Here is an 18749-nt window from a genome sequence, read left to right on the forward strand (position 1 = left end):
TTCAGCAGAAGAACAGTGTGGGTAAACTAGTGCTGGCTTATCGTGTCTGGCAGTGTAGATTCACTGGATAAGGCACAATGCACCTAACCCAGGGAAACTACAGAACACAGCTCTAAACAAGCTGCTCAGAGCTGTATACTGTAACCAGGGTAAAGAAGCTGTGCTGGCAGCTGTGACTTCTTTAGCGCTGGCTCAGGATGAAGGCAGCACAACTTAAGGAAAAGAAAGGCAAAGAACAGGGTGCCAGCCATATGGGTCCTTGATCATGGACCAACTTCTTATAAACAGAAAGCCCTTAGCACTTAAAATCTATCTATCTATTTATCTAATCTATCTAAAAATGTAGAAAAGCAGCACAACCAGTTTAAAGAATGAAGGTGCAAAAGCAGGCTCGGGAGCAGGGTCCAACAAACTGCAAGCTTGGAAATACAAAAATGGATAAACCTGCAGCATGCAGATTTATAAAAATGCAAAAAAATGATTTATTCCATAATGAAAATAACAAGTGTTACAAAAAAAGCAGGAATGTTTCAACCAGCTCGCCCAGTATTGCTGGATAATGACTGCTGGTTGAAACGTTGCTGCTTTTTTTTGTAACACTTGTTATTTTCATTATGGAATAGATCACTTTTTTGCTGCATGTTTTGTGCTGCAGGTTTATCCTTTCATATCTATCTATCTATCTATCTATCTATCTACAGACATCATAATGGCAGTGCTGGCGCCTAATGAACTTCATTAATTTATGTGGGGTCTCTAGGGGTTTTTGTTCTGCCCATTGCAGGTAGAATATTGTAAAATATTGTAGCATTGCTGTACTATTCCTCCCATCAAATCTGATGCAGTTGCTGATGGAGTCTCTAAAAGGTAGTGTGAACACAGCCTATCTATCTCTATCATTTCTGTCCACTTCTGGGCAACACTGTTTCACATAGTAGATATTCTGATCAACCAATGTCCTCATTTGCCCTGCAACAGATTAGATGGCGCTCATTGCAAACACACCAGAGCCTATTCTTCCTAAAGGAAGAATTTATTTACAGTAAATTTACAGTAAATGCTTTAAAGCTCATATGGATGGGGATTAGCAAAGCTAAAACAAAAAGTTAGAAAAACTTTAGGATGTCTTTAAATCTCATCTAACAAATGAATGTACACTATACCTTGTTTCCGTTATCTATGGCATGCTGTCCTGGAAAACTCCCATTTCAAACACCCAGAGACATACAATGGAAATCGACATAATAATTGCAACCATAAATGTGTCAGTTCTCTTCTGATGTGTTTTAGAAGTACGTATTTGTTGATTGCTGTTGATACATTTCTCATGTTGAACCGTTCCTCATCCAAAGAAAAAAAAAAGTTAAAAAAAAACAGAGCTGCTTTTCCTCATTCTACTTTCATTCATATCCATCAGTGTCTCTAAACGTCGGCACAACAAAGCCCCAAGTCATCTGTGCACTGTAATAGATTTATGACAACGTGAAAATAATTAGTGCACGTCTGTAATGTTTTACCAATGAATGTTTACCTTAGCAAGATGCCTGTTTTCCCTCAATTCTTGTTTTGTGCAGAGATCAAGGGGTGTTCTCCTAGGTGTGGTTGGCACAGATGTTCCAGTAAAAGAACTTTTAAAGGCCATTCCAAAATATAAGGTAAGCCTTCAAAAGTAAACAGCCACCTATTTATGGGATGTTTATGTGATGTGCCCATCACTAAGAGTGGGATATAAAAAAGGAAACAAGTGTCTGGAACTTCTTTCAGGTGAGCACTTGGTTAACTTGGGTCCAATGAAGGAAAGGATTCTTAGGGACAGTCTTACAGCAACTGGAAAGATTGCATCATACACTGCTGGCTTTTATCTTAGCAAATACAGGATATCTCAGCAAGACCATAGCTAGCAGACTCAAGCTACTAAAAGCAAAGCAATGCCAACAAGAGGTTTGCATACCCTAATGAGGTACTATCAATGACTCCTTTTTTTGGCCAGGTTGGGTCTAAAAAATTTTTTTAAGAATGTCTTACCTGCCTGATGCCCACCACTGCTGTTCTTATGGCCCAATGGTCCCTACTGATCATCACTGCCTGGTTCAGTCTCAACAGGTTCAGTCTCTGTAGGAAATTACTGGTTGGCCCATTATTGGCTGCAATGGGGATTTACCTCAGACAGTGATTGGGTCGTGATCCAGTGAATGGGAATTTCCCTATGTTTAGACTCAGCCAAGCCTTAGACTGCATGGCACTCTGTGTAAAATTGTCCTTTTTGCCACTACCCAATTTTTGTTGACATTTGTTGTTGTTTTTTATGTTTTTTTTTTACTTGGTTTCCCCTGGGCACATAATTCATATGCTATCAAAATAAAATGTGATGTTTACCTTAACAAAGAATACTTGCTTTGTACTTGTAATAGTGCAAAAACATTTTCTCAATAGGTCTTTGTTAAAAATATTTCAGATTTTTGCTTTTGCAGCCTCAACAGGCAACTGTCTGAGCTCTATTTTTGTCTATACTTGTGAACAGCTTATGTGATTCTCCACAGCTAACTATTGTTGGTGTGCTCTCCTCTCTATTCCCAGCCTGTGTGAGCTGCCCTTCAAGTTCCCCCCTCCCTGTGTAACTCATTCCCCCTTCCTGATGTTATCGCTAACACTGAGAGAATAGTGACAGACTTATCTTTCTCTGAGTGGCAGATTATTGATAGGAAATTTGTTAGGAAGACTATATATAGAAAGTTGCTTCATTTTGAATTCAGGAAATAAATCAACTATAAATAATACTATATAAATAACTGCATTGCTATCCATAGCCTTTAGAAAACTACTGTCAATGTGGACAGTGTTGGTATTTTTTAAATTACTTTTATAAACAATTTACACAATATCTCAGAAATAGCACAAAGAACTGTACAACATGAAAATTAAAGGGATTCTGTCAATTCCCCATCAAGCTCAGAGCTTAAATGTCGGGAGGTGGTACTGAGCCACAGCATGCATGCCTCCTCCCTCCCCCACCCCTTTCGCCTTGAAATATACAGTTCAGTGCTTTTTCAGTGCCATATACATCAATCAGTCAACACAGGGAGTGGTGAGGAGCAGAGGATGTTCAAGCTGCAGCTTGGCACAGCCTCATTGACATTTGAATATGATGAAGAGCTTACAGATGCCCTTTAAGGACCAAGTGTTTTTCCGTTTTTTGCACTTTCGTTTTTTCCTCCTTACCTTTAAAATTCATAACCCTTTCAATTTTGCACGTAAAAATCCATATGATGGCTTTTTGTTTGTGCCACCAATTCTACTTTGTAATGACATCAGTCATTTTACCCAAAAATCTACAGCGAAACGTAAAAAAAAAATATTTGACAAAATTGAAGTGAAAACACCATTTTGTAAATTTTGGGGGCTTCCGTTTCTATGCACTACATTTTTCGGTAAAAATGACACCTTCTCTTTATTCTGTAGGTCCATACGGTTAAAGTGATACCCTACTTATATAGGTTTGGTTTTGTCGTACTTCTGGAAAAAATCATAACTACATGCAGGAAAATTAATACGTTTAAAAATGTCCACTTCTGACCCCTATAACTTTTTTATTTTTCTGTGTACGGGACGGCATGAGGGCTCATTTTTTGCATCATGATCTGAAATGTTTATCGGTATGATTTTTGTTTTGATTAGATTTTTTGATTGCTTTCTATACATTTTTGTTTATGGTATAAAAAGGGACCAAAAATTCGCTATTTTGGACTTTGGAATTTTTTGCGCATACACCATTAATTATATATTTTTATAGTTCGAACATTTATTCACGCGGCAATACCACATGTTTATTTATTTTTTTACACAGTTTTTTTTTTTAATGGGAAAAGGGGGGGGGGGTGATTCAGACTTTTATTAGGGAAGGGTTAAATCACATTTATTAACTCTTTTTTTTACACTTTTTTTTGTAACGTTATAACCCCCATAGGGGGCTATAACATGCATTACACTCATTGCCAGCACTGTTCAATGCTATGCCATAGCAAAGCATTGATCAGTGTTATCTGCGCTTTATTGCTCAAGCCTGGATCTCAGGCTTGGATCAATCAAATGCCAATCAAACAGCGTGAAGCCAGATATGGAACCTCCCGCTGTTCTCTCAGCAGCTCGGTGCTGAACAGCTACGCTGAGCTAACCGGCAGCATATTCTCCTGTTTTAGACGTCTCAATCAACTTTGCGTGGCATCAAAAAGATTAATACCGGACATCAGCCCGACTGATGATGTCCGGTATTAGCCACGGGTCCCGGTTGCGACACCGCAGATACGAAGCTGAGTGCGCTTCACAAATCGGGAGCCGGCCACAGATGTAAATATACGTCAGTGGTTGTTAAGGGGTTAATTTAAATATTATTAAACTATGATAATAAAGTTTATGAGTACTGAATAAGGTCGACTGTAGTTTGACTGGATTCGACCTTCTATATAACTTTATATGGCAAAATCTCGTATGTATTTACACAACAGGCCCCTATGAGAGAGGACCCTGCTTGTAGGGGCCAAAAATATACAAGGTGAGGGGAGGGAAAACATTAGGTGAGAGGAGCAGCTGGTGGTCTATGAGAAGTGAGGGAAGTAGCTGTTCCCAGTGCAGTTGCAGCAGGGTAAGAATAGATGTGTTGGAGTTGCAAGTTCCAGTGTATGGGGGAAGCACAGGAAGTTTTGGAGGCAGTTGCGTGAGGTGCGGATGAGGGAGAGCACAAGCAGAGGTCTTAAGAGGATCAGAGATTATGTTAGGGGTGGCATTAGCAGATCAGGTCAGAAATGTATGTAACTGTTGATTGCCTTGATTGTCATGGTGAACAGTTTAAACTGATTTTGTTGGGCAGTGGATAGCCAGTAAAGGGATTAACAGAAGTGAGAGGAGAAGTAAGGTGAAAGGTGGATTAGTAGGACAGCAGAGTTGAAGATGGATTGCAGAAATGTTATAGGGGACAATTATCATGGTGTTTAGAGGCTTTTTAATTTTCTTGTGCCTAAGCACTGTTTTATGCAACATTTGTAGGTAAGCATAAAGTTGCAAACAACCTTATTTAAGCAACTTTCAGTTTTCCCTTTGCAGTGGTCACAAATTTATGATGTGCGAATGTCGCATGTAGGCAAAAGTCGCAAACCCCTTCAAAAAGTCTTAAGTGAATTTCAGGTCTATACTGGCTTACAAAACTGCCTGTGTTAAGCACTCAAGTGAGACTTTTGTGTTTTGCTTATGTGCTCCAAATGTATCAACCCCCTGTGTTAGTATGATTAAAGGGGTAGTCCATTGGTGAAAAACTTATCCCTTATCCTAAGGATAGGGGATAAGTTTCAGATTGTGGGGGGTCCGACCGCTGGGGCCCCCCGCGATCTCTCTGTACGGTGCCCCAGCTTGCAGGCCAGATAGCGCGTGTTGACCACAGCACGAAGCGGCGGCCGACAAGCCCCCTCAAATACAACTCTTTGGTGGAGCTGGAGATTGCCGAAGGCAGCGCTCTGGCTCTGCCATAGAGTTGTATTGAGGGGGCGTGTCAGCCACCGCTTCGTGCGGTGATCAATTTGCCCCCTTCCCATGGGCTGTCGGGGCCCCATACAGGAGATCGCGGGGGCACCAACGGTCGGACCCCCCGCGATCTGAAACTTATCCCCTATCCTTAGGATAGGGGATACGTTTTTAACCACTGGATATCTCCTTTAATATAAGCAAAACTAAAGCAAAAAATAATGCCTTCAGAACTTACTTATCCAAGACAGCAATGATTTATGTCCCCCATGTAGTGGATAACCCCTTTAAGTTGATAGGGATGCAGACCTGACCTGATTGTCCCCCATTAATGTCCCCCATAGTGTTTGAAGGAATGCCACAGAGGAGAATGTAGCAGTGCTTTAAGCAGGAGATGATGGCGGCATGTACCAATAGTTTAGTTAAGTTATATTGAGGAATGAGCAAATTCAAGAAATGTTTTTAAGGTGAAGGAGGCAGGAGGTGGTAAGGATCTGCATGTGTGGTTTGAAAGACAGTGCCAAGTCAGAGGTGACCCCCAAGGCAATGGATTTGTGGGACTAGGGGATGAGTGTAGCCATTGACTGTGATTAATATTGAGGTGGCGGAAAGATAATGAATTTCTTTTTCTCCATGTTGAGCTTGAGAAAGTGCGAGAAGAAAGAAGTTATAGCTGACGGACAGTCTGGGATTTTAAATAAGAGGGAGGTGACATTTGGACCACAGAGGTAGATTTGTAGTGTTATCTGCGTTGAAGTGGTATTTGAAGTCGTGGGATATAATGGCCCAGGCCAAGAGTATAGATGGAGAAGAGCAGGGGCCCCAGGACAAAGCCTTGGGAGACGGAGGAGGGGAGTTGGTGTGTGAGTGTGAGGTATGGGGAAGATGAGGTATAAGGAGATACAGGAGAGGGCTAAGTTTGTGACACCTAGGGATGAGAGAATTTGAAGCAGGAGGAAGTGATCGATTGTGTCAAAGACAGAGAAGAAGTCAAGTAGAAGGAGCACAGAATGTTGGTGTGAAGCTTCCTCTATCAGCAGATCATTGGGCACCTTGGTTATGGTGGTTTGGGTAGAGTGGTGGGGACAGAAACCAGATTGCAGGTGGTCAAAGAATGAGTTTGATGAGAGGTGGGAGGAATATGGTAAAAAAAAAAAAAAAAAAAATGCAGTTTCATTCTGTTACAGTATATTCAATAGTTAATACTTAATGTGTAACATATGCAGTCAACATATCCCTTATATATTGGGAAATATTATATACATATGGAACAACAACATTGATCTACAGTGTTACACCATTTCCTCCCATTTTTTACATTGTACCTCTGTATTGTTTACCTATTACCCCTGCAGACCTCTGTTCATTTCTCACTAGGGTCACATTAATGTGATCACTTGCATTTGTTTTCTGACATTTATTTGATCATTTTTGGCACAAATAATAAAAATACAAATTATTCTATACGTGCTGCATTAGAACATAAACAAGTAGCAAACATGTCCCTCCCTGCTATCCACTGTAAGTTCCCTTTTCCCCTCCTGTTTTTTGGGAATGTTAAATAAAATGTTCCATTTAGATGCTTAGGGAAACCAGATGGAGAGAGAATGTATGAATGGAGCACAGGTGTTCTGCAGAGTCCACTGTTGTAAACTGCTTGTGCCTTTTTCCTCATATGTTTTACTTGTTACCTACTATAAACAAACTTCTTAATGCTGGAAAATTAGAAATCGATCTACAACAATGTATGGTATAATAAGTGTAACCGCTGACCACATATGACCATGATAAAAGGAAAAAGAGCAGTGCCAAGGTCTGTGCAAAACATTACAGGGAATTTACATTATTTTTTGGCAGTAGAAAATGGATTCACTAAATAAGCCATAATACTTCCTGAATAATAGTACCATATAATTCCAAAATAATGCTACCCCATTGTACTCTTAGGGTAGGTTCACACAGGCACAAACAAACCAGTGTAGACTTCCGCTCTGGCCAGCACTGAAACTCCTATAGAAGTCATTGAGACTTCAGCGATGGCCGGAGCAGCACTTCACATGGGTTTGTTTGTGCCTGTGTAAACATACCCCAAGAGTACAGTGTGGTAGTAATTTTTAGGCATCATATGCTACTATCCTTCAGTAAGTATTATGGCTCATTTAGTGAACTGTGCTGAAAAGAAGTGACATGTCATCCTTCTCAGCTTGTTTTCACCGCTCCTACTCCCCACTCCTACTGAAGTCAATTGGTGTGTGGTTTTGGGCAGAGACACCATGCAGTTTTAGATGCAGAAATCAACAAATTTTTCATATCCTAAACAGCCTGTTTAATGCCCATGTGAACATACCCTTAAGGCACATCCACACTAGGGAATTTCCTTTCGAAATTCCCCTGCATGAATTTAACATTGGTGTCACTGGGTTTTCTCTTTACCTGTTAACTTACCACAGAAATTCCCGATTCTGGACCCTCCGAAAGAATGAACATGTTAATTTTTTTGGCTAATTTCTGCACAGACTGCATTGCCATCAATGAAGATGGCGTAGGTCAGCGCAGTTCTAGCCCTCAAAATGTCAACATTCAAGCAGAATTTTACTAACATGCCAGTCTTAAAAGGGGTACTCCCATGCCCCAGCTTTCTGAACATCCTGTTCAGAAACTTGGAGTGGGTGGCCGCGGTCATGACGTCACAGTCACACCCCCAATGTGACATCACGGCCATACCCCCTCCATTTATGACTTAGCGCTCACGTGACCAGCGACAACAAATATTCAAACTGAGCCGATGGGACCCGCCTCCGGCGTGCAATTTAGAGAAGGTATAAAACAGGTCTTCGGTGGGGCATCTCTTCAGACCAAAGGTACATATTGTGGTCAGTGACCCCTCATTGGACGCTTGTTCACCCACACTATAACCCAGTGTATTGGGTTTATTGTGGGTGATAGGATGACTGTTTTCCCTTAAAGGGGTACTCCGCCCCTAGACATGGGATAGGAGATAAGATGTCTGATCGCAGGGGTCCCGCCGCTGGGGACTCCCGCAATCACACTTGCAGCACCCGCTTGTCATCAGCTGCAGGAGCGAAGATCGTGCTGATGACTCACAATACAGGGGCCGGAGTATCGTGGTGTCACAGCCCCGCCTCCTCATGATGTCACGGCCCGCCCCTTCAATGTAAGTCTATGGGAGGGGACGTGACACCACGAGGGGCCGGGGCCGTGACACCACAATACTCCGGCCCCTTTATTGTGAGATCTCTTTTTCTTCCATTCTGCCCTACAATTTGTTTTTATTTAATGTAATTTGGATAAGGAAGGTGTAAAAAATAATTCAATTTGAAAGCGCATTTATTATGTTTCTCTGGATCTAGCACAGTAAACTATTTCATTGTGATGCATTGCATTGGAGGATTGTTTATAATACTATTCCCCCAATATAATATTAAGAGTATGGCACTAAGTTTTACTTTTCATTTCACATTTAATATTCCGCATGATCGTAAGGTCCGTTCTTTCTTTTTTTGTTACAGCTGGGGATTCATGGATATGCGTTTGCTATTACAAACAATGGATACATCCTTACTCATCCAGAACTGAGGCCTCTAGTAAGTAGAAGAATACAGTTATACATCACAGCTGTTGGACTAGTCCATGCTACGTATACAATAGATTTTACAGGATGGGAAAGTACAGTACTGGCATGCAGATTTTTAATGTTGCTCTTCTAGCAGTAGGTGGCGCTACAGCCCCATGTTCCTGCACATCTAAATGAAATTCTTGGCTTTTTCTTCTGCTTATTTAATTTTCTAATTTATTAAAACCAGATCAGAAAACCATCCTGCTCTATGTACGGTTTAAGGAATTTCATACATGTCAATGACATAAAAATGTAAAACTTATTTTCTTTTCTGGATTAAATAATGCCACTCAGTAGCATAACGAGGAGGTAATATGTGTTTATGGGGTTTGGATAAAGAAAAGAAATGTAGCTGGTAATTGTATCCCATAGTGTGCACCCTTATTCTGCACCATATATCTCAATGTGAGGTGAGGGTGTTTGGCTGGTTAGCCAAACCATGGAAAGAATGTGTTAACCCTTTAATCCCCTACTGTCAGTGTAAATGCATTACAGACCAATTCCTTCAAGGAGGATATGTTTATTGCCGTTGGCTGTCCGGGCATGCTGGGAGTTGTAGTTTTGCAACATTTGGAGGTCCGCAGGTTGAAGACCACTGCTTTATACTGTCCTCTGCAGCGGAAATGAAACATAGAAGCATAGAATGTGTCAGCAGATAAGAACCATTTGGCCCATCTAGTCTGCCCAATAATCTGAATCCTATCAATAGTCCCTGGCCCTATCTTATATGAAGGATAGCCTTATGCCTATCCCATGCATGTTTAAACTCCTTCACTGTATTTGCAGCGACCACTTCTGCAGGAAGTCTATTCCATGCATCCACTACTCTCTCAGTAAAGTAATACTTCCTGATATTACTTTTAAACCTTTACCCCTCTAATTTAAAACTATGTCCTCTTGTGGTAGTTTTTCTTCTTTTAAATATGCTCTCCTCCTTTACCGTGTTGATTCCCTTTATGTATTTAAAAGTCTCTATCATATCCCCTTAACCTTTCCTGGTACATTTTATCCTGTAACCCATGTACTAGTTTAGTAGCTCTTCTTTGAACCCTCTCTAGAGTATCTATATCCTTCTGGAGATACGGCCCACAGTACTGTGCACAATACTCCAATTGAGGTCTCACCAGTGTTCTGTACAGCGGCATGAGCACTTCTCTCTTTCTACTGCTTATACCTCTCCCTATACATCCAAGCATTCTGCTAGCGTTTCCTGCTGCTCTAATTACATTGTCTTCCTACCTTTAAGTCTTCTGAAATAATTACTCCTAAATCCCTCTCCTCAGATACTGAGGTCAAGGCTGTGTCAAATAATCTATATTCTGCCTGAGGGTTTTTTCACCCCAGGTGCATTATCTTGAACTTATCCACATTAAATTTCAGTTGCCAGAGTTCTGACCATTCTTCTAGTTTGCCTAAATCCTTTTCCATTTGGCGGATCCCTCCAGGAACATCATCCCTGTTACATATCTTTGTGTCATCAGCAAAAAGACATACCTTACCATCGAGACCTTCTGTAATATCGCTAATGAAGATATTAAACAATATTGGTCCCAGTGCAGATCTCTGAGGTATCCCACTGGTGACAAGACCTTGCTCTGAATATTCTCCATTGACTACAACCCTCTGTTGAGGCAATACATGAACCCTCTGTTGAAGCATTACATGATGCATGTTGAATGCATGGACTATTCATTTGATATTGGGTTTTCCTTGCTGGGGATTAATGGAAGAATAACTCCTCTCTATTAGTCCTGAAATATTGGATTTCTCTATGTTCTCTAAACAGTCAACACTCTTATCCATGGGCTCTCCATTTAGTTTAAAGGCGCTCAGCTGCAATACCAGACACAGCCTACTAACAAGGGTGGCAGTGTTTACAAATAAAGTATTGCAGTATTATTGGTCCCATCAGTACTGATGTGGATTAACAGGTTAAAGGGGTATTCCAGGAAAACTTTTTTTTTTTATATCAACTGGCTCCAGAAAGTTAAACAGATTTGTAAATTACTTCTATAAAAAAAATCTTAATCCTTTCAATAATTATCAGCTCCTGAAAATGAAGTCTTCTTTTCTGTCTGGCAACAGTGCTCTCTGCTGACATCTCTGCTTGTCTCGGGAACTGCACAGAGTAGAAGAGGTTTGCTATGGGGATGTGCTTCTACTCTGGACAGTTCCCGAGACTGGTGTCATCAGAGAGCACTTAGACAGAAAAGAACAACTCAACTTCAGCAGCTCATAAGTACTGTAAGGATTAAGATTTTTTATTGGAAGTAATTTACAAACCTGTTTAACTTTTTGGAGCCAGTGTATATATATATATATAAAGTTTTTTCCTGGATAACCCCTTTAAGGCTCTTCACTTGATTTAGGACAAAGCAATTTGGTTTGTTATCCACATCTGAAATGTATTACATGCCAAGAGAAATCATCAATTACGTTATGTGCTATGATCTGCAGAGCGCAGTGACCTGGAATCCCATAACACTGCCTTAAAGCTAAACAATAAACCTAAGGTATTAAAGTTCTGTCACGTCTTTTAGTCTTCATACCAGTATGTGATAACTACCTTATGCCAGACATACTGATGTCACGCCTGCTCCTCCTGTTGATTGGCACACAGGGATCACCAGCGCATGCATTGTCAATGTGTATAACAGCGGCGAGTCTGCGGTAAGTTGCCCCGTTATACACATTGACAGAGCATGCTCTGGCTATTTACATAGGGCCACCACAGACAGGTGAGCTCTGTGTGTCAAAAATCAGAAGGAGCAGATGTGAACTCAGCAGAGAGAGGCGTTGTGGTCCAAGGGCATAACAGACCCCAGGCAATACTATTCGGACATGGTATTAAAAATGTTTTTTTCCATGGATATAAAGCAACAAAATTGCTAAAATAAGGTATCCCTGATATAAGGTTGTAATCTTGGTCTAACAAGGCATCTAAGAAGACGTGACAGATGAAGATTTAAATATATATATATATATATATATATATATATATATATACATATATATATATATATATATATATATATATACATATATACATATATATATATATATATATATATATATATATATATATATATAAATATATATATATATATATATATATATATATATATATATTATCATCATCATCATCATTAATATTGTGGCCATACACCTTAGATCAGTGTTTCCCAACCAGGGTGCCTCCAGCTGTTGCAAAACTACATCTTCCAGCATGCCCAGACAGCCGAAGGCTGTCTGGGCATGCAGGAAGATGTTGTTTTGCAACAGCTGGAGGCACCCTGGTTGGGAAACACTGCCTTAGAAAGTTGTTGGTTAAACACATGCATGCATACTCTTCCATCAGAGGAGTGTGAAGACACTCTTAGGTATGGACCCTGTCCCACCAAACTCAATGGGTTAAGCCAATGTTAGACTGCATTCTATAGACACCATACAAAGAATAACTTATGGTTCATGGTTATAAAGATTATTGATGTTTTTCAAGTCACTTCAGAGGAATCTAATCCAGTATGTCGCTGCAGCTTCTGAGGTCTCCACCTATAATTACCCATCATAATTATAGGCAATAAATTACATTTCAATTAAACATCTGGGGCTGCCCAGCTGGCATCCTTGGTTCATCTTTGGGTCTGTTATAACATGAATTTACTGTTTCATTTGCTGTAATATTGTAGTACAGTGGGGCCTATATCACAGCTGTGAATGGTCAGCAACAGCATGAAACCACTTTGAGGCTCGCAGTGAGAGGAGGCCCGGCGCTAAACGTTTTCATCTGCTTTCTATTACACAGTTAGGCTAAGCTTCTACTTGTTTTGTTTTTTTTTTTGTGGCCCAAAAAACGCAAGACAAAAACCGCCAGCATTTTCCTGTGTTTAGCATTTTTTTTTCTTGCGTTTTTTGTCTTTGAGTGGAAATTGCATTTTTGGCTTTGACGTTTTTTCTAAATTTGTTGGGTACCAAAAAAAAAAAGGATGCAGTAGTGATGAAAAAACATGTATTTAACGCAATTTATATGTTTTATAACAAAATTTTTATACATTTTTAAACAGGGATCAATTTATGTGGACGGGCATTAGGGCCCTTAAAATGTAGCCGACAATAATAAAAATGTAGTGTGTGTGTGTTTTTCACTTTTTTTTCTTTAAAAAAAATATGTTTAAGGTAGTACTACTACTCCCAGCATGGAATACGCTGTTCCATGATGGGAGTAGTAGTTCCTGTACTAATAGACAGATCGCCTCAGGTGTTACTCCTGACACCCAATGCGGTCGTTCATAATATAGCAAAGATGCGGAGCGGCTCCATACAGAGCTCGCATCTCTGCACTATACTCCAGGCTGGCAAGTGATGTGAATAGAAATTCACATCACTTATTCATATTTTCCGCCCAGAGTGGGGATTGGCCGGATGGTGGCAGCCAATAACTGCTCTCAGCGGGAAATATGAATGAGTGAGTGGCCGGCCGGAGTATAGAGCAGAGATGCGAGCACAAGAGAAAGCCGCTCTGCATCTCAGGGATGAAGGATGATCACAGCGGGTGTCAGGAGGGATACCCGCTGTGATCTGTCCTTAACTGGAGGTACTACTGCTCCCAACATGGAACAGAGTGTGCTCCATGTTGGGAGCAATAGTACCTGTAGTTAAGGACAGATCACAGTGGATGTCACTCCTGGCACCTGCTGTGATCTTCCTGTATAATGTATAGATGCGGGCGGCCGCTCCTCTATGGTCCCCTCCACTGACGTATATATACACATATTCATATTTCCCACAGAATGTTGTGATTTCCCTCTCTGCGGGAAATATGAATATGTGTATATATAAGTCAGTGCAGGGGACCATAGAGGACCGGCTGGCCGCATCTATAAATTATACAGAAGGATTGTAATGGAACCCGGGTGATCTGTCAATTAGTACAGGTACTACTACTCACATCATGGAACAGTATGTTCCATGCTGGGAGTAGTAGTACTACCTAAAACATGTTTAAAATAAAGTGAAACACACACACACACTACATTTTTATTATTATCGGCAACATTTTAAGTGCCCTGCCCACCCACATAAATTGATCCCTGTTTAAAAATTTATAAAAATTTTGTTATAAAAAAGATACACCATCACTACTGTATCTTTTTTAAATATTTTCTTTAATGGTACCCTACAAAATGTTATTAAAAAGGGTATCTCTGTCACTTTTTTGGATCACTAAAGTCCAAAAAGAATAAAAAATGCCTGTAAAAACGCCAAAGTTAAAACCCACATGTCATTTTTCTTAGAAAAACGCCACAATTTCAGGGAAAAGAACACCATAGACTCAACATTCTGCGACTTTGCAAAACTGCCAAGGAGCTAATAAAGTGTGAAAAAATGCCTAAAAGGATAAAAAGAAAAAGCCAAACTGAAAAACGCAAAGTGGAAAAAGAATTTTGTGATTTCTCATTGATTTACAGCTAACATCTGGCAGCAGCATTTTTTTCAATGAAAAAACGCCATGGGGGGAGTTTTGGCATTTTTTGGGAAAAATGTACACACACAAAAAAAAAAACTAGTAGAAACTTAGCCTTATAGGAGCAGATTTATCAAGACTATACAAAATGTATATATATATATATATATAGCTTTAAAATTAATCACTTGGAAGGTTTTTGACCATGCCCCCCTGGCAAACTACTCTTACTTTCCAGCTTTTGCTGAGCGTGGCGCAAAAATAGAAATTTGTGTGCAATTTCTGCCAAAACAGGTGCATATACATTGATAAATTCATACAATTGTATTTCCTTTTGGCCACTGCTCACTGCTTCCATGCTTCCATCGAGCTCCAATTAATGGTCTAAACTCTGAAACCCCCCCCCCCCCCCATATGACATATTAAAGTCATATTATAATATATACAAGTTTTATACTGTTGCGCCCACCTGTAAATGTAGTTTTTGGTGTTTTTTTTGTTGGGGGGGGGGGGGGAACCTAGTAGGAAAGGCAAACACTTTGGCGCTAATGTATAAAGCTTTGTGCGCCTGGTCAGTTTGTGCGCATTTGTAGTATGGACTATATTAACATGTGTGCAGCATATGTAAAATGCAAATTTTGCTGGCACAGATGCCGTTCTGTGCCGAGTGTGCCAGTGGGCTTGTTTTGGATGTGGTTTCACTGGTGGGACTTTAATGACCAACTTCTGCAAAAGTTACACAGTTTTGGGCAAAGGACACTCCACCCCAGATCACACACAGCTAGCCATACACTGTTGGCTTTAAAGGGGTATTCCAGGAATTATTTTTATTCGACTATGCTACAGGGGCTGTAAAGTTAGTGTAGTTCATAACATAGTGTCTGTACCTGTGTGTGACGGTTTTCTCAAAATTCTTATGTGATTTTCACCCCCATTATTTTTATTTTTATCAGCATACAAAATGACTGTTGTCTCAGATTTTTCCCAGGTTGCAATGCAGCCGAGACCTCACTCACTAGTCAGCTGATGACAGGGAGCCTGTCTGCTTCAATGGGTGGAGCAATCGCTTGGTGGGAGAGAGATCAATCTCCAACTAATGCAACAGCTGTAGGCACCCTGGTTGAAAAACACAGGTCTTTTGAATGGATGCAGCTCATTTATGTTTCAATGGGTGGGGTGGCTGATGTGTGGGAGGGAGGAAAATTGAATTATGGGATTTGTAGGCAAAAAAGGAAAACTCAAACAGGAAATACCATTTCACAAAAAGCTAGCCACAGTATTATGGTAATCTCACAACATAGCCATTTAGCCCTAAGACAAGCGCAGATCCTTCCTAAGCATGTACATTACTGACTGCCAGGCATGTACTAAAATCACCTTATGGTGGATAACCCCTTTAAACTGCACACCAGATGTATCATGCCCAAATTTAAGCAACTATTAATCATGCTTAGCCTGCCAAGTCTATTATTCACGCCTGCTGTGCAAATCTAAAGTCACACCCTAACATTTGCCGGCATGTATTAAAAGAAATACAACGTCATCATACATGCTGACCAGACGTGACATGCATTAAAATGTGCGCCTTGGCACACCAAAACCTCCCTCATGATATATGACCCCCTGTTATTTCACTATTTCTTCCTCCATCTTCTCTTTATAAAAAAATTACAATAACTCAATGAATAAGCATCAACAACTATCAAGTGTCAACACACAGCCTATATTGTGATGTGCCAAATGCCCCCATGTACCAAGCAAATGACAAAGCACAGCCTATATTGTGATAATAGGGGAGATTCGTCAAAACCTGTGTAGAGGAAAAGTTGACCAGTTGCCCATAGCAACCAATCAAATTGCTTCTTTCATTTTTCAGAGGCCTTTTCAAAAATGAAAAAAAAAAAAAACAATCTGGTTGCTATGGAAAACTGGCCATCTTTTCCTCTGCACAAGTTTTGATGAATCCCCCCCCCCCCCAATGTGCCAAATGAACCCATATGTACCTAGCAAATGAATCCGCCAAATGAACCCAAATGCACCTAGCAAATGACAAGAAAATGCCCTTTTTGTATACATTGAACCTATACATGTTGGCATTACTGGATTATGTAAAGTAAATCTTTTTTAGAGCTTGCTCTCTGGTGCCACCTATAGGAGCTAGAAACATGTAGTCTGCTTTACTTTTCTATAGAGAACAACACATGCAAAACTGATCCTGGGTGACAAGTGTTTTTACAACATGAGTCAATAGAAGACATGGGCCTCTGTATGTCCATAGAGTGCCATACGTACTCAGCTTCTTCCAGAGATATACATTGGAAAATACCTCCGATTTATACCTTGGCTGGAATCAATGAACAAAGCCCAACAATTGCTAATAATATCTTAGTAAAAATGCTTAGTGTAGATTAGCGCTGTAATTCCCAATGGCTACAGAAATATTGAAAAAAATCAGGTCAATATGCTAGTTATGTATTCGCCGCTGTAGAGCCACAGTGCTGTGTACAGATTGTGATCACTCACATTAGTCCCTGTTCACAATCTCACATACACATGTACACCCAGAAAGGCCAAATTTATAGAACCAATGACTTATCAGTATAGAACTAGGACAACATGCACATTCACATATTTGTTGGATTGTTTAGGGAAGAACACTATCAAATACACAAAAGTTTTTAGCTTGAGAGGCTTGATTGATAGACTGATATAACTGTTCAAAATATATAAGTAAAACTGTTTAATTCTAACTTAATGCCTGAAAGAAGGCTTTACCATATTTGTATCCCAATGCTGAACATAAAAACATACAGTTCTAGTATAAGGTGTTTCATTTTTTTTCTTAGCAAAGTTTCCGGGTGTCCTAAATTATTGAAAATAGTTAACGTACAGAAGTGTTAATGAATTATTACAGTCTCCATAAAGTGAAGACATACAGCACTCTCCCTCAAAAACAAGGTAGTGTCAAGGAAGATGTCTACAGACCCTAAGGGCTGTTTCACATCACGTTTTCTCCCATACGGGAGCGCATACTGCAGGGGGGAGCTAAAACCTCATGCTCCCTTATGCCTTTGTATGCTCTCCCATATGTAATTCATTTCAATGAGCCGGCCGGAGTGAAACGTTCGGTCCGGTCGGCTCATTTTTGCGCCGTATGCGCTTTTACAACCGGACATAAAACCGTGGTTGACCACAGTTTTAGGTCCGGGGAAAAAGTGCACACAGCGCAAAAATGAGCTGACTGGACCTTACGCATACGAAGGCATACGGGACGGGGCATGAGGTTTTAGCTCCCCCCTGCCGTATGCCGTATGCTCCCCCCTGCCGTATGGGAGAAAACGTGATTTGAACCCAGCATTATACAGGTGAAACTCGAAAAATTAGAATATCGTGCAAAGTTCATTTATTTCAGTAATGCAACTTAAAAGGTGAAACTAATATATGAGAGAGACTCATTGCATGCAAAGCAAGATTGTTCAAGCCGTGATTTGTCATAACTGTGATGATTTTGGCTTACAGCTAAGGAAAACCCCCCTTCATGCTTCCTTTTCTTTAACCCCTTAATGACCACGGACGGAAATGTACGTCCTGGTCTGGCGGCACTTCGCACACCAGGATGTACATTTACGTCCTGTGTATGACCGTGAGCATCGGAGCGGTGCTCACGTCATATACTGCAGGCTCCGGCTGCTATCAGCAGCCGGGGACCCTTCGGTATCGGTATCGGTAATGGCCGCGGTGATCCGATCATCTGTAATGGCGGACGGAGGTCCCCTCACGTGCCTCCGTCTGTCTCCTGACGTCTCCTGCTCTGGTCTGAAATCGAGCAGACCAGAGCAGGAGAAAGCCGATAATATTTATCAGTGATATGTCCTATGCATAGCACTGAACAGTATTAGCAAATAAAAAGTGTAAAAAAAAAAAAGCTGAAGAATGTAAAAATAAAAAGTAAAAAAAAAGTGAAAAATCTCCTCCCCCAATAAAAATGAAAATTGTTAGTTTTTCCCCAAAAAGCGTAATTTTTTTTAATAAACATATTTGGTATCGCCGTGTGCGTAAATGTCCGAACTATCAAAATATAATGTTAATGATCCCATAAGTGAACGGCTTAAAGGGGTTGTCCAGTGGTGAAAAACG

At 40.4% G+C, this 18749-nt stretch overlaps 1 protein-coding gene across 1 annotated transcript in view; it reads left to right on the forward strand.

Annotated features, from left to right (window-relative positions):
* Window positions 1-18749, forward strand: part of CACNA2D3 (calcium voltage-gated channel auxiliary subunit alpha2delta 3) — a 1201789-nt gene that overhangs the window by 793729 nt on the left and 389311 nt on the right. The window contains exons 16-17 of the mRNA XM_056524384.1: window positions 1575-1655; window positions 9042-9116. Of these exons, the coding sequence (XP_056380359.1) occupies window positions 1575-1655; window positions 9042-9116 (156 nt within the window). The remainder of the gene's footprint in view (window positions 1-1574; window positions 1656-9041; window positions 9117-18749) is intronic.

This window comes from Hyla sarda, chromosome 6 (genome assembly GCF_029499605.1).
Source record: "Hyla sarda isolate aHylSar1 chromosome 6, aHylSar1.hap1, whole genome shotgun sequence".
Lineage (NCBI taxonomy): Eukaryota > Metazoa > Chordata > Amphibia > Anura > Hylidae > Hyla > Hyla sarda.